This window comes from Pimephales promelas, chromosome 7 (genome assembly GCF_988280905.1).
Source record: "Pimephales promelas chromosome 7, fPimPro1.hap1.1, whole genome shotgun sequence".
Taxonomy (NCBI): domain Eukaryota; kingdom Metazoa; phylum Chordata; class Actinopteri; order Cypriniformes; family Leuciscidae; genus Pimephales; species Pimephales promelas.
The window spans coordinates 3,389,109-3,406,811 of record NC_142775.1 but is presented as its reverse complement, the minus strand read 5'-3'; the positions used below and the strand labels follow the sequence as shown (position 1 = coordinate 3,406,811).

Genomic DNA, 17,703 nt, shown 5'->3' with positions numbered 1-17,703 from the left:
GTTTAGCCAAGAGGTTTTGGCTGTTAAATGCCCTAAAGGTCTGTGGCTAACACAAGATAAAGATATTTTCACGTTTTATTCTAACACATAAACGCGTCAGTAAACCTCCCGTGTCATGTGACCACGGTGTCGTTTGTTTATAGCCTACATTTACCTTTCCACTTCTGCCGATTGTATTCAGACTTCAAAATTCATAAAAGTTGTATTTATTTGTTAAGATTATCACAAAATGTGTAAGAATCATAAACTTTTGTTCGTCACAGCGCTTATTTTCTTTATGAATCAAACATCCAATGGGAAAATCCTATTGGGTTTGTGTCAAGGGCATAGAGGTCAAGGGAACCAGAGTGATGATAACTTACAGGTTGATCAACAAAAATACGTCAAATCTGCAGCCCTCTGTCGGAAATATCGACACAGACAGGACAACTGTTATCAAATGATGATTTAGGGTTGTTAAACTAATCCAGTCCACATTCTTCACGTATGTACAACACAAGTACCTGATTTTATAAATGGCTTAATCAGAATAACAAGCCAAAATCCAGACTGCAACAGTGTCGGCCCAGATCCGGGCCACATCCGGTACATGTGGATTCAACACGTACACTAAAAAAAAATTGGAGTAGGATTTACTTGAAAAAATCTAGGCAACTTTTTTCACTCAGAAAATGCTAGTAAATATACAAAGATTTGCCAAAACCTAAACATATTGATCAGTAGCTTTAATTTGATATCTTTAAGTTAAATTTACTTGGAATTGGGAATTAAGTAAACTTTACAGACAGTAAGTAATTTTAACTCGGCTAGTAAAAGGTTAAAATCGATTTACTTGAAATTGCCTTTGCATTACATTTCACTAAAACAATAATATTGAATTTTATAGTCATTTATAGTATGTGCTTTTCTTAGATCATCTAAGTAATTTATATTACATCATGTTTTTCGTTTTTGTGTTTGAATTTGTCATTTTGAGCAAAAAATTTACTCGAAATGTCACAAAATGGAAAGTTACTAATACTGACAACAAAAATAAACGATAAAACAGTGTAAATACAGCTGGAAACCAGTGAAAAATGAACCTCATTAATTATTCAAGGTCCAGTGCATGATGGGAACCCCATTATCAGAAAAGTTGAGTAATTTTTTCTTAATTTTATTGAGTCGATATTTACACTTTCATTTCTACTTGCTTGAATTAAGTACTGATATGGAATTTACTTGTTTTTTGTTTTTTTTATTCTTGCCTGAACTAACTTTTTCATGTAAATTGCATTGTTTTGGTTTTTTTCAGTAGTATTTACTTCACCAAAAAATCTTTTTTTACACTACCATATCTTTGACAACATTATGTTGAAGTCTGGGAAAACACATCATACACACACTATGCAACAACATCATCCAAAAAGAACGCACACCACTCATTCAGTGTGTGTGTGTGTTGAAGTGCACGGTGAGTCAAAAGTCACACACACTGAAAGAGTCTTCATGCAGAGTCAGTGATGAGAGGAAAACCTGTCAGGCAGAAAACACACATCAGACAACTCATCCCACGCCACACATGTGATGCTCAGGGTGCTGTGAATACCTCTTTAACCTCTGAACCACCTCCGTCACCATGGCGTCGGTGATCCCGGGACACTTCTCTTCCGCCAGGAGCATGGCCTGCTTCAGCTCCTCCAACGCCGCCGGCTTATACACACCCCGCTTCTGCTTCAGCTGACACAACAACAAACACACTTATCCTGGGACTGATACGCTGAATTGACACAGCAATGCTAGTTCAGGATGCACTGATGTTCATTTGTCTGACCCACAAATCTACGTTTTCTAATCTACAAATATGAAGAAAACTAAATCAAATTCTTACCTCTGCAAACAATGGGGACATAATAGAGGTCATACACTGGGACGGAGACCTTTTTGGACTGTCTGGAACCTAAACAACGAGAGAGAGACAGATGTGTGTGTACTTTGGCTGCAGAGCTTTCACTTCACTTACGTTCATCTTTTTTGCTCGATCTGTTAGGTCCTCAGTCACTTCTGACCGAATCATTTTCTGTTTTGAATTATTAAAAATCACAGCTTCATCGGAAGGTTATGATACTTGGTGACTTTTCTGGCATTTAGTATGTGAATACAAAAAACAAATTGAGTTCATGATCCGAGCATGCTAAGTGGTCATAAAAAAAATAGACTCACTCGTGGTCTTCAGTCAAAAATGACCGACCCGTAGGAAATTATTGGGAAATTTATAAAAACACTAAAAATTATCTGTATTTTTGTCTGTACAATCTACAAATCGGCCACAATTCTAAAAGAAAGTCACCGCAGTAAAGGGGTAACACTCTACAACATCAAGAGTGCAAAACAGACAAACCCACACACACACTTTTATATACACCGATAAATTCAGAATACAAAAAATCTGTTTTGAATTTTTAAAAATCACAGCTTCATCTGAATGTTACGAAACTTGGTGACATTTCTGGCATTAGGGGTGTGAACACTAAAAAAAATTGAGTTCATGATCCGAGCATGCTAAGTGGTCGAAAAAAAATTAGTCACGATTTTGGTCTTCGGGTCAAAAATGACCCCCATAGGAAATGAATGGAAAATTGACAAAAATTCACCACATTTCTTTTTCACAATTTTTAAAATATATTATTCTACATAAAATGTTATAATTGAATGAGTTGCGTTTTTGATACAAATTCTGAAAAAAAATGGGCATAAAATTTGCTTATAACAACATAAGCTTCTCTTTCTAATCCAATGTTTGGCTGTAATTATAATGCAAAAACGAACACTTTTTTTAATCACTATTTCTAAAACTTAATAAGAAATTATTTTTGAGATTTTTTCAAATATATATTCAAATCCACCCCAAAAAAAAAAAGAGTAAATGTGTTCATAAACAGCTGGGGAATTCACATGCCTCTCCATAGAGATGTGTTGTTCGATTGGCTTGGTTCATTTGTCTGGGACCAAACAGCGTCCGCTAGCGTTCAGATTGGCATTTTTATCCCCAAACCTAAAGGCATAGGGGTATGTTCACAACCTGATTGGTTGGCTTTTATGACGTATTGCGTTTTTTGAGACAGAACTGAACTTCCAAGATCAAAAGCAATGCTATGTGCTGGGATAAATGCGCTCGTTGTTTGCAGTGTTGGGTGTAATTTACTGTAATTTAATTACTTTTCCCTTGAAAATGTAAAGTAAGGGATTACTCTTAATCCGATCTCACATCGATTTGTATGCATTTTATGAGGTGTCTAAATCGTACGACCGCACTCGTACAAATTCGTATGTGAATTCGTACGTAATTATTGTAAAATATGTATGAAAAAAGTGTAAAAAGTCATGAGATCAGACATAAAACAATAGTGGGTTTAACATCAAAATGTATTGTCTGATGCTAAAAAGTATGTTTTTATAATGTAACCTTCTCCACCTTGGTCAGTTTAAGGATAATTCAAGAAATTTTATAGTATTTATTTGAAAGAATTAAAACAGATTCATGTCTATCCTTGTATTATTCAGCTGGTTGAGATTGAAATGGGATTTTGAAAGTAATTAGTAATTAAAAGTAATTAAATACTTTTTAAAGAGAGTAATTCATACAGTACTCTAATTACATTGTTGAAGAGGCAATTAGTAACTAGTAATTAATTACTTTTTTAGAGTAACTTACCCAACACTGGTTGTTTGTGCATAGCACCGTATCATGGTATTTTGACCAGCTGAGAAATCATATAGAGGTTTCCCAGACAGCAACATAGTGTCGGTCCGGATCCGGGCCACATCTGGTACATGTGGATTCAACACGCACCAGATGTGGGCCGGATCATAGCGTTCACACTTATTCGAATGAGCCGAACACACCACAGGTCGTTTTATGCCTAGTTCAGATTACACGAATTTTAGCCCGATTTTGGCGCGATCCGTCAACGGGCGTCGGGACGCAAGATTCATTCGTATCATCTCGTATAGTGTGTCATAGTGGGCGACAACCTACGTCGCGTCTGCGATGCTTCACGACATCACGACAAAAAGACTAGCATGTTTAATTTTGTTTAACGGTCGTCCACGACGGTTCTGTCACATGTATGAGGTTGACCAATAGGAGCACGGAAGCTTTCAAAAATTTTCAAAAATGGCGAAACGAAAGAAAGACGATGGTGCTAACGTTAAAACTAAAAGTAAAAATATATTAGAAAACAATATTTTACCTCAAGTTCTCTTTGGAGGATTGACAGCCCATACGGTCCTCTTCGAGCAATCCAGGAACGTGTCCATTGTCATTTTTTTTCTTCTTTTTTTACTATTTCTGAACACAGGACAGCCAATACAACACTCACCGCTTCATCCATTGTTTGTTTACATTAGTTTCTGGAAGTCACTCGCTACTAGTTTCGCCTTCTCGATGACATCGCGCACGCCGTTAAAGACGGCATGTGATGACTGGTCAGGAAGCAACGTGTAGTCTGACGTGTGTCTTGTCCACGACACGACAAGATTTTATGAGTCAAAATCGCGTAATCTGACACAGCGACTATCGTAACAGACAAAAAAATCGTGTAATCTGAACCAGGCATTAATCCAACCAAACATGCCAAGTGTGAACACACCCTATGATCTCGGTTCTCAAGCTTACAGAGGTGTCCAAGCACATTAACCACTGGTGTAAAGAATCACACCAACTATCGACATCTCACAACCACAAACACTATATCTTGTATCGTTTCAAAATAGAACAAACATCTTTCGCTTGATAAGTGTACCTAATGCATGTCTTTAAAATAAACAACTCCTGCTTTGATATTTTCTATCTAATGCAAAGACACCGGCACATCTGATTCCTCACCTTTATGGGAATGATTTCTTCATGCTTATTCACGTTCTGTATCGGTTTCAGCTCTTTGTCTTTGATAGTGTTGAAGATCCAGTCATCTTTCTCAGACTCCCCAGATGCTTCACCATCATCTCTGAGAACATGTACACTCAATATTTCAGTATTTTCTCAGTGAATAAATAAGTATAATATTTATATAACTAAGTGTGCCGATGTTTGTTTGGTGCTTACGAGTCTGAATCTGAGCTGGACTCATCATCGGCCTGTTTTACTTTCCATTTCTTGTACTTGTCTATGAGTTCTGTCAGGTATGATGGCTTCTTGGAATATCGAAGGATGAGTTTGTGTTTCAAAAGCTCTTTAGCTGTTGGCCTCTGGTACAGACAACACAAACATTGTCTTTTGGTTATTCATGGCTATGCATTAGGGGTGGGCTGCTCTGGCCCTCAAGGGTTACTGTCCTGCAGAGATCAAACACACCTATACAAATCTGACCCAGATTTTTTTCTGTAATACTTGAAAATTAAAGGCAGGTGTGTTTGATTAGTGTTGAAGCACTGCAGGACAGTAACCCTTGATGAACACAGTTGTCAACCCCTGCTATAGATGCAGAAATCTAAAGACTATATAGAGGGTATGCGCGTGATGTCACCATCAGCTGCGGTTACACCCACTGAGTGGCAAAAAGACTGAGCGGCACGATTTATTTTCAGCGTGAATGCCGAGACAACACATAAAACGGGAAAGAGCTTTGCAATTGACTGTACAACTAGGTTTGACAAGAAATCTGAGGTACATGTTTAAGTGGTAAGGAAACCTATGTCGAGTCCAAACTTGAGTTTAAATTGATAATCGTTTGTTTTACTCGCGTTTTCGCAGTTTCCCCTATTAAATCCAGTCAGACAGCAGCTCTTTTGCCGCTCAGTCCGGCTAAAGGAGGCGTGTTTCGGCAGGACAGTGACGTCAATGCATTCTCTCTATAGCAGGGTTACTCAAATCTGGCCCTATTGGGCCACTGCTCTACAGAGTTTAGCTCTAAAGCCTGTTTTATGCTTCTGCGTCGAATCGACGGCGTACCCCCGCAGACCCCTCTGCATCGCCACCAACCCCTCTCCGACCCCACCGCCGTAGCTCGACGTGCACTTGTAACTACGTGTCGAGGCGACGCAGACAGCAAGGGCTGTGATTGGTCAGATTATACATCATTTCATACATCATCCAGTTTCCCCCTCCCGCTATAACGCCATTTTTAAAGTGACCTGTTTGTTTCAACGATGGATCAAGTTGAGGAACGTTTGACCGAGGAAGTACGAAAGTACGACCATCTGTACAATTCCTCTTCAGCGCTCTACAAATACTGCCAAATGGCAAACAACTCCACAAACCGGCGCATGGAACCAAAACAAACTAGCAAAGAGATTTGCGAACCCCTCCACCCAGTGTTCTGGAGGTGAAATGCACCACGATGCAACACAACCTGACGCAGAACCATAAAGCGGCCATGACGCCGTAGGAGTGACGGCACAGCTATGCCGTGGAGTTGACGCAGGAGCATAATGAGGCCTTAACCCTAATCAAAGACACCTAAGCATGCTAATCATGGTCTTCAGAGTTACTAGAACATTACAGGTAGGTGAGATTGAACATGGCTTGAGCTAAACTCTGCAGAGCAGTAGCCCTCTAGAGCTTGATTTGAAGAACCCTGCTAAATCAGAGGTGTCCAATCTTGCTCATGGAGGGCCTCCTTCCCACAGAGTTTAGCTACACCTGAATCAGCTAATCCCTGGGGAATTCCAGGCCGGTCTGTTGGAGCAGGTCAGAGCTAAACTCTGCAGAGAAGATCAACCCACCCCAGAAACAAGATTGGATACCCCTGTTATAAATAGTTTGGCAATACTTACAAAGTTGGGGTCTTTATTGAGACAGACATCTACAAACTCTTTGAGAGCTTTATTACAGTTTCCTTCCAGTGTGGGTGAATTTTCCTTAGGGATGAGAAACAACACCTTCATGGGGTGAAGATCAGAGTGGGGTGGCTCTCCTTTGGCCAGCTCCATTGCAGTTATGCCCAATGACCAGATATCTGCCTGCAAAACACACAAACCCGAATGACCGATACATTACATGTGGCTGACAGTATGCTACACGTCATTCTCTTTTGAACTAATACCTGCAACGGCATGGATCTAATACATTTGGGTAGGACATGTGTGTAAGACTGTATGATGATGTCACCTATTGAATCATAGGCTACGGCGCAAGTTAGTTTAGAAGAATAAAACGTCATCAGCATGCGCTAGTGGTAAACAAATAGAGCAAGGTGAATCACACCTTTGGGGATTTAATGTGCGTTAAAAATGAAGAGGAAGCGAAAGAGGAGAATATGGATGCATATTCAATCTCCAATCTTCTCAAAACTCTGGATTCGGATAGCGCAAAAATGGAGGCTCTAGACCCTTCCGGAGCTAAGATATCGAAACTCAAAATTTCGACCCGAAAAAAAAAAAACGACAGTGGTACCCCATTCGTTTTTTTTTTTCGGGCGAGAAATTTAGTTTCTCCAATCTTTTCAAAACTCTGGATTCTGATAGAGGGCCACGAGACTTAGACCTGAGTGCAAAAATGGAGTCTCTAGACCCTTCCAGAGCTGAGATATCGAAACTTAAAATTTCGACCCGAAAAAAAAACCAGAGTGGTACCCCTTTCGTTTTTGTTTTTTTTCGGGGGAAACATTAAATTTCTCCAATCTTCTCAAAACTCTGGATTCTGGTAGAGGGCCATGAGACTTAGATCTGAGTGCAATAATGGAGGCTCTAGACCCTTCCAGAGCTGAGATATCGAAACTCAAAAATTCGGCCCGAAAAAAAAACGACAGTGCAACTTTTTGGGCGAAAAATTAAGTCTCTCCAATCTTCCCAAATTCTGATAGAGGGCCATGAGACTTAGACCTGAGTGCAAAAATGGAGGCTCTAGACCCTTCCAGAGCTAAGATATCGAAACTCAAAAATTCGGCCCGAAAAAAAAAAAACGACAGTGGTACCCCTTAGGTTTTTTTTGGGGGGGCAAAAAATTAAGTTTCGCCAATCTTCCCAAATTCTGATAGAGGGCCATGAGACTTAGACCTGAGTGCAAAAATGGAGGCTCTAGCCCCTTCCAGAGCTGAGATATCAAAACTCAAAATTTCGACCCGAAAAAAAAACAACAGTGGTACCTCTTTCGTTTTTTTGTTGTTTTTTTTCGGGCGAGAAATTAAGTTTCTCCAATCTTCTCGAAACTCTGGATTCTGATAGAGGGCCATGAGACTTAGACCTGACTGCAAAAATGGAGGCTCTAGACCCTTCCGGAGCTAAGATATCGAAACTCAAAATTTCGACCCGAAAAAAAAAACGACAGTGGTACCCCTTTCTTTTTTTTTTCCGGGCAAAAAATAAAGTTTCTCCAATCTTCTCAAAACTCTGGATTCTGGCAGAGGGCCATGAGACTTAGATCTGAGTGTAAAAATGGAGGCTCTAGACCCTTCCGGAGCTAAGATATCGAAACTCAAAATTTCGACCCGAAAAAAAAAAAACGACAGTGCCCCACAGTACCCCGACAGTACCCCTTTCGATTTTTTTTTTCGGGCGAGAAATTAAGTTTCTCCAATCTTCTCAAAACTGTGGATTCTGATAGAGGGCCATGAGACTTAGACCTGAGTACAAAAATGGAGGCTCTAGACCCTTCCAGAGCTAAGATATCAAAACTCAAAATTTCGACCCGAAAAAAACCCATCAGTGCCCCACAGTACCCCGACAGTACCCCTTTCGTTTTTTTTTTTTAAATTACGTTTCTCCAATCTTCTCAAAACTCTGGATTCTGATAGAGGGCCATGAGACTTAGACCTGAGTGCAAAAATGGAGGCTCTAGACCCGTCCAGAGCTGAAAAATTGAGATCCCACGCACCATTAATGCCATTATAAATATCTCAATATCTCGGCTCAGGACGGGTCTAGAGACTCCATTTTTGCACTCAGATCTAAGTCTCATGGCCCTCTATCAGAATCCAGAGTTTCAAGAAGATCAGAGAAACTCAAAATTTTGACTCGAAAAAAACGACAGTGGCTCTAGACCCTTCCTGAGCTGAGATATTGAGATCCCACGCACCATTAATGCCATTATAAATACTTCTAGCTTGGACTAGCTGGAGTTACTGGAAATCGAAATACAGTGACTTGCTGGCAGCCGTCCTGCTGCCAGTACTGTAAAAATACAAGAAACACAGGATGCACACAGGAAAAAACTCTAACATGAATGCATTGATTGATTCCTAGGTTTATTTTGTTATGAATAAACAAATGTGCAATATAAAGGAAAAACCTTACGATTAAAGTTGTAATGTTATAATGTTCAAGTTTTTGTTCTAAAAAAAGAAAGATGCACACAGAAAATGACTAATATGACTAGACTGATTGATTCAAATATATTTAGTTTGTTACAAACCATGTGTAATCTGTAAAACCAAAACCTCAAAATTATAGTTGAAATGGTATACTGCTGGAATTTTTTTGACCTTGAGAAAAAGCTTAAAGTATAGACCAACAAATTTTATGTTTATTAATTTATTTCATGTTGGTACATTTTTGGGAAGTACACCTGTTTTGACTTGAGGTCCATTGGAATGGACAAAAAAAAAAATCACAATGAAAGCAATTATATAAAAAAATAAATTTATAGAAACCTCATGAGCTGGAAAAATGTACTTTTATATTTTTCAGAAACTTGAAACATAATTCAGGTCTGAGGGGGTTAAAGAGTCATCTTTAAAAAAATTGGCCACAGGCCTAGGTGGGTGTGGTGCTTTGGGACATGCATTACATTGTGAGTGAATCTGACCTTTGAGTCGTACTCTGACTGTTTAATGACCTCTGGTGCCATCCAGAATGGAGTGCCCACAAACGTGTTCCTCTTGATCTGTGTGTCTGTGAGCTGCCCAGCCACACCAAAATCAGCCAGCTTCACATCCCCCTGCTCTGACAACAGGACGTTGGCAGCTAGAGAAAAACACACAAACACACATCAGCCATCTTGATTTGAGCTTTCAGAACAGAAGTTCATCTTGAAACATCTTGAAATGCTGGACTTCAATAGTAGAAAAATGTGCAGGTACCATACCTTTAATATCTCTGTGAATTTTCTTCTCTGAATGTAGGTAATCCAGACCCTTAAGGATCTCTCGGAGGATGGTGGCGATATGAGACTCATCAAGAGGTCCTGGTCCCAGCTGTAGATCAAAGAACCTGTTAAGGTGATTATACATTGGGGGAATACATACTTTTTGAGCAATATTGCTGGGCGATGCTGCCATCAACTGGCAACCAGGTGAGAGCAACCGATCTAAAGTATCCAGATAGAAATGTGCTACCCATTCTTAATGGGAAAGTGCACAAGCAACATTGGTCAATAAATTTGCCCCGTGTCATCATCTTTAGACCTGTTAAGGCCAATGAACACCGCACAGACAAAAGCCAGCAAACATGTTTGTTGGGTTTTGTCGATCAGTGTGTTACCCCTGGTGGCCTATCTTGTCATTGGTCTTGGTTTGTTTTCATCTGACTGACCAAATCATGACCGTTATTTTTCATAAAATCCGAAATCCAACAGCCAAACAACTTGTTTGTTGGTGTTTGTTGACGTTTGTCTGTGTGGTGTGAGTTGAGAATCTTAATAAACACGTAGAATTGGACTCCAAACCAACTCTAAACCTCTGGAGAAACACAACCAACCTTGGATGCCTGAAAACGCAAAGTTTTAGAAAACGGTCTGCATGTAAACAACAAAACCCCGAATCTCTGAAGACGATGACGTCATTCACATGCGTATTACCTGTTCAGTGTATAGTGTTTCATCGCCATCTAATGGCCTGGCAGCTTAAAACAGCGTTTTAGCCGTTTTCGCGGATTTGTGTGAATGGGGATCGTTTTGACAATAATTTCTTATGTACGTGAAATACTGAAAAGATACTGATTAAGCATATCGTTGTCAAGTAAAAGTACCCTAAATCAAAGCACCTCAAACAGCTAATTAAGATGCTCAGGATTAATAATTAATAACAGACAGGTGTGTTGGAGCAGGGTTGAACTGAAGTCTCCAGGAAGGCGGCTTGGACTAGGCTTGGCTACACTAGTCCAAGTGATTTTTCTTATTATAACAAAGTCGCCACACCAACTTGTCATCTGGACTAGATGGATTGTAGAATTGGCTGAAATGAAAACCCATGCCCTAAAACTCAAAATATGTCCTTTAGACCAGTGCTTTCAAACCTTTCCTAGAGGGCCCTCAAAACGGCACATGTTGGACACTACCATTTTGGGTCTTGCGGTCTCTATAATTAGCTGATGAGTTGAATCAAGTATAGTTAGATGAGTGAGACATCCAAAATGGGCAGTGGTGGAGGGCCTGTCCCAAAAAAATAAGTCCTAACCCTATCCCTGCCCCTAAACCTAACCCTATAACTCATAATGATAGGTGATTAACACTGATGTAGAACCCAAACTTGACATAAACTCTAAACTGTGTCCTTCAAATCTGATTGGTTAATTGGAATGTTGTTCCAGGGTCAATAAAGCTGTTGATGTTGTACCTGCTGAAATCATGTTCACCATTTCCCAAACTTGTCCTGGTCTTGATTTGGGAATCATTACACATTTTGCATGTCTGCCTGTTCCAACGGACCTGTTTCAACTCATCAGCTCATTAGTAGAGACTGCAAGCCCTAAATTCCCAGACAGCAAACTGACATTGAATCAACGTGGAAACGACGTCTCTCATGACATTGAAACAACGTTGATTTTGCTCATCGAATTAACGTTGAACCAACGTCAGACGCGGCATTCTTCAAAGCTAAATGAAAATCGAAAATTGGTTTGCTTTCATAACGTTGAAACAACGCGTTGATTTCAAGTTGATTTTCCGTTAGTTTTGAAAGAATGACGCGTCTGACGTTGGTTCAACGTTAATTCGATGAGCAAAACAATGTTCACGTTGTTTCGATGTCATATTTCCACGTTGATTCAATGTCAGTTTGCTATCTGGGTTAGGTGTGTCTGATAGGTGTAGTTTTTTATATTTATTGTTTTAAATGATACATTTTTGTAAATACCAAGGTGACAGTATGAACCATTATTTGTAAAGTTGAGGGAATTCAAATTCTTACCAAATCCAGAGCTGAACCTCCTCCTAAATATTCCATGATGATCCATAGTTTTGACTCCTGGAAGAGACATATATTCATATAAACACATATTTCCAATTTGAACTGACTTATTACGGGCGAGTCTTGTCTTTTTGTCTGATGAGCAGAATTGATTTTTAAATAATAATAATAATTCATTACATTTATTTTTTATATATATATATAGCACATGTCTGCACTCAAAGCACTTCATATATGTAAGGGAGGAATCTCCTCAACCACCACCATTGTCCAGCACCACCTGGATGATGCGACGGCAGCCATATTGCGCCACACACCAGCTTAAAGGGTATCAGACCACAAAAAGTGATTCAGGAACAATGGGAACCCTGGCATTTGGAAGAGCCTCAAGAATGCCGGCCAACCCTGTGTGCGGGTTCTTGCACTCTGTGTTATGAGCCGTTTATTTTATGGTGAAACTTTCATGTTTATAGCGATTTTAAACCACATTAGGTGACTGATTGAATAGCGATCTGATCGCGAAAAGACAAGTGCAAAAGTCCTACAAAACGCTCTAGGGAAAGAAAACACCTCTTGAGTAAATCAACCAAAGGGTGAGTATTTGTGGTGTTCAAGCCACAAAATAAAACTTTACTTCTCAGAAACAACATCAGCATACAATTGTTTTAACCCTTGTGCTGCATTAGATTTTTAACACCGTTGAGTGCATTAAGGACCAAAAATGGCCACATATTAAACATTGCCTAAAATATTATATATTATTATTATTTTCCACTTTTACCAAGTTAAATCTTTTAACCAGCACCAGTCCTCATCATAACTACCAAAAATGTATTCAATTTCAGGATTTTAATCCTTTAATTACCAGTTTTGTTTGCGAAACCATCGATTTGTATAAGAGGAAAAAACACAAAAATTCAATTATTTTCAATAAACTAAATGCAAAGAGAAAACTTTAGATTTGGATTTTCACAGTCCCACTTTGCAAAAAATCCCACTTAGCGCGTTAGAGACCAAAAATGGCCACCTATTAAACATTGCCTATTGCCTAAAATAAGGTGCATTTCCACCCATAGGGAATAAATATGTAGTGACGTCATCTGGTGGAATACACTATATAATGCAAATATAATGCTTTTGCTTCAAAATGAAAGGATGTTTGTGCAAAAATCATGTTTAATGTATTACTGACAGCCTCAGATTTAAACAACGTTTTAATGGGTTTCAATGGGCCATTTTTGGTCTTTATGGTGCCGAGTGTTACTATTTGATCTACACAGTGTGTGTTATACATATTTTGCAAAATGGGATCACATTTTTTACATGTATCCAAAAAGTCACAATTTTGCCAAATGTCATACCATTTGCATTAAAACAGCCAAAATGGTCAAAGAAATTAAACTGCAAAAGACCAAAAATGTCCCTAATGCAGCATAAGGGTTAAACAATTAAATTCAAACACTAACTGACATATGGGGTGTTAACAATGTTAAAATGAAAATATTAAAATCACTGCTTATCCTTTCTGCAAAGAGAGCATTTCAAATCACCAACGACATGCATGAAGTGATCATCTGCTTGGTCGCATAACAACATTACATAATACAGCTTGTCACCACGAGTTGCCTGACACACATTTAACTGCTCCACAGTACCAGTGCACGGGGCTCACCTTCAGATAAGAGCCATAGTATTTAGTGATGAAGGGGCTGTCACACTGGCTGAGAACTGTAATCTCCTGCTGGATGTCCTCCACTTCATCCTCAGCCTCCTCCAGGTCGATGATCTTGATAGCAACTAGCTGTTGCGTGCGATTGTCAATGCCTTTGAAGACTTCTCCAAAGGACCCCTTCCCGATCCGCTCAAGCTTGGTGAACAGCTTCTCCGGGTCAACATTCACATTCTACAAAAGAAAGGAAAACAAGTGAGTAGTTTCGTAGTTTAAAACTATTTATGGAATCAGAAACGCTGCACTTTTCCCAACGCATTCTCATCTCACATGGCACCCTTTAGCTTCAATATAACACGCTTCGGTTATGGGTAGGTTTAGGTCTGGGGTAGGGTTAGGGTTAGACCACTAGGACGCGCCTTCTGGCCCATATATATCTGCATCTTATATTGACGCTAGTGGGTGCCATGTGCGTTGGATGTAGACGAAATGGGAAAAGTGTCAGTATATGTCCGTCCAGCTGCTTTTCCATGAGCTGGAAAATAGTAAATCCCAAATTGTGTAATACGCTTCTAACCTTTTTACAATATAGAAAGTCCAACATAAAAAGCTAAAACTTAAAATAGTGTGAAATAAAAACAAGTGTCTACACATATCCATACAACATATCTGTGGACATACAGTTGGCGTAGACACAGCAATACTAGTCAACTCAACACTCTTAGAAGAAAAGGTTCTATGGGCGCTACGTATTTGGAACCCCTAAAAGGTTCTATACACTCTTAAAAAAGGGTTCCTCTGGGTTCTTTATAGAACCCTGGAGTTCCATACATGGCCAATCCACAAGTTTCCGAGGGGCGCTCCTGTAAAAAATAAAGTGGGTGAAACTTCCGTTGAGGCAGCGGAAGTAGCATTCCAATGGTATTTTGTGTGTTAGTTAGCGAAGAGGCTAGCCATTTTTCGGAGAATTATTTTACTATTTAAAGACGCAAATCTTTATGAGAGATGTCGTTACGGAGCTCAGGGAAAACATGTGCTGTTCGCGGTTGTATGTATAACCGGACTAAACTAATTCAGTGGCTTAAACGTGATTGTTTTGAACATAAGCTGAAAACGAAATCACAGTGATCCTGCCAACGACTGTAGTTTCCATCACCTCCCAAAAGACGACGAATCTTCCTGTGTACATTTGTTTAAATTCTTAATATTCTACAAACTCTATCAGCATGTGATTGGCTGTTCTCTACTGATGTTACACCTAAACTCGGGATCAAAGCCTGTGTTGACAGAATACCAAATGTGCCAGTTAATGTATTCAAGTAGCACATTCATTTATAATTTTCAATAAACTCCAAAGCACAATGACTAAGTGTGTATTTTTTATTTTAATTGTTTGTCAGCTCACACAACTGTCTGTCACCATGCCTTGATGAGTATTGATTATTAATAATGTTATTATAATACACTGCGGAGGGTAAAGGTACTGTTATTTCACCCTTTTGAATTTCGTTGAGGTTGTGTTCCCACATCGTTTGCTAGTTTGGATCGCTATAACTTGAATGACTGTCAACTGTTGAATGAACGAGTGTCAAGCATGTCAAGTCGCGCTTTGTTTACTTCAAACCGGAAGTCGCGCCCACTTTTGACGGAAGGCCTCATGGGGCGTAGGAAACTTGTGGATAGAACCTTTAAAAAAAAATAGTTCTATATAGAACCATTTTGGAATTCCATATATGAAGCGGGGGATGGAACCATTTCTGGTTCTAAATAGAACCATTTCTTCTAAGAGTGAACCTGCTTGACTTCATCTTCATCACACCCTCACACAGATCTCATGTCCATCTCTGGCAATGCAACTGAAGAAGCATCTCTTGGTATGCTGATTTTTGCCCTGGTTTTACTGGCCATAAACTTAAAGCATCTATGCACACGGCCAATGAAACAACGCTTTATGATGAGAGAGGTATTCAAACACCGATACAGTCACCAGATGTTCATTTTAACAATCAGAATTAATCGTAATGTCATTCAAGAAAGCCTCGTGATTCACACGAAGAGCTGAAACATAGCAGGTGCATTCTGCAATCCCAAAGGCATCACTGCATATCGGAAAAAAGTTGGAGTTTCAAAAGAATGAATTGAAAGAATGGAGAACACAAACATTTGTGCGGCTCAAGTGGTCAAACTCTTCACCAGTTTGGCAGCATCTAGCCTGATATAGTTTTTCATAAGGTGCAATGGGATCCCTCTCTAATGTAGGCAGTAGTCGCTAAATTAATGTTTTGACAGTAAGGAACTCTTTGCACAGGCCAATTACGACTCTATAAATGTCAATGCAGCTTGTGCTGAATCGGGACATATACACGACTAATCTAATCTCACACACGTCATTTACAATAACCATAGTCACGGCCTTTCCACTAACGGTGGCACTTTGACCGCCAGGTATTTTGTGTTATATAATAACAGATATTAACCCTTACTGTGGTAAAACTCAAATTCATTTTCTTATGGAACATTTCTGCTGGTAAACACAATATTCTACATATATAAAAAGCCAACTTTCACAAATATTAGCCTCACACACTTCGTCTTCCTACATCAGGACCATGATGTCAACTAATAACAACCAGAAAACACTCTTTCACACTCAAACACACAGTACCTTTAGTCCATTAGCGTCCATGACTGTGGCTGCTGCGTCCTGAATACGCCGTTCACACTCATGTGTTAGTCAGTCCATCAGGACTCTTTATCATATGGGTGTAGCGGGGCGGGACCACAGCCGGGATCAAAGAGCAGGTTGCCTCTTACAATGTTTAGGAATACAGTCTGTATGCAATTAGTTCCTCAAAACTTAAAGCTGAAAACCTGACTTAAAACCAATGGGAAAGTTGTGTCTGATGCCAAAAGGATCAACATTTACCCTCGTGCTGTTCAAAACCTGTTCAAAACCTTCAAGCTCTAAATAGGACAAGAAAATACGTCATCAATTTGTTATTCACTGACAATCGTTTGTCCTTTGTGAACTTCGGTGAATTGTGGGGTATATTGGTTACATAGTATTAGAAGGAGATCTTTGATTAAAATCAATGGGGCAACTTGGGCCACAATGCCAACGCCCACTCTTCAGGGCTTTTCACACTTGAAATAGTCAAAACTTGGTCATTGTAAACTTAGGCTTCTCTGGGTTATCTTGTTTCACTTTTCACAATGCCACTTCTCGACCTGCAATTTACAATTAATCCTGGGCATTTATAAACTGATGCTTCACACAAGGGCTTTTCACACTGTGGAAATCGCCTTTCTCATCCACGAATATCGTCTTTCTAAACGCTGCTTTTAACCCCAGGTGAAGGAACGTTTCACACTTATATTTTAGAAGCGGCGATAAAATCGTTTTTTACCTGAGGTTATGAAACCTTGTTGGATTAACTGTTAACCCAGGGTGAATTATGAACAATGTGTAATGTGAAGTACAATGACCCAGGGTTAACTTCAAGTGTGTAAAGCCCTCCTGTAAGTTCCTAACCCTGGGTTAATGTTCTCATTGGCCTGGTCACTTTCTCAACAGCTGTGGTTTCAGAAGTTCCCCCCCCCCCCCCCCCATTTATTTTCTCCTTAGGGCGTTCCTCAATTAATTCCTCAATAAACATTTTACTCCATGAACCAAACCAACCAGTTCTAAGATAAATCACAAATTCAATTACAGCTTTAAAGCATTTAATAAATATCACCAACTTGTAAAGGTTTGTATCAATGATGTACAGGAAAAACTGGAAAAAAGTAAACAAAATTGATTTGTGGTTGTCATTGATTATGAGTATCAAGTTTATTATATATTTTAAGTTTTAGTATATTAAAATATATAAGTAGATAAAAAGTGAAGGGAGACCAACTTGAATGCTTCATTCACTGGTGTGGGAACTGTTTTACCACAACTTCATTCACCAAATGCATGGATGCGGCTCTAGCTCTGCCGAGGCTTCG

The 17,703-nt window shown here is 39.4% G+C and overlaps 1 protein-coding gene across 1 annotated transcript; it reads right to left on the bottom strand.

The window, feature by feature from the left end:
* Positions 1 to 615: 615 nt before the first annotated feature.
* Positions 616 to 16,443, bottom strand: stk24a (serine/threonine kinase 24a (STE20 homolog, yeast)). The gene is made up of 11 exons (XM_039690753.2): positions 16,379 to 16,443; positions 13,717 to 13,947; positions 12,045 to 12,101; positions 10,004 to 10,112; positions 9,725 to 9,882; positions 6,757 to 6,942; positions 5,087 to 5,229; positions 4,868 to 4,988; positions 1,871 to 1,939; positions 1,589 to 1,719; positions 616 to 1,515 (listed from the first exon to the last, which is right to left on the bottom strand). Exons 1-11 carry the CDS (start codon positions 16,397 to 16,399, stop codon positions 1,497 to 1,499), a joined length of 1,245 nt encoding a protein of 414 aa, XP_039546687.2. The 5' UTR covers positions 16,400 to 16,443; the 3' UTR covers positions 616 to 1,496.
* Between the last annotated feature and the right edge of the window lie 1,260 nt (positions 16,444 to 17,703).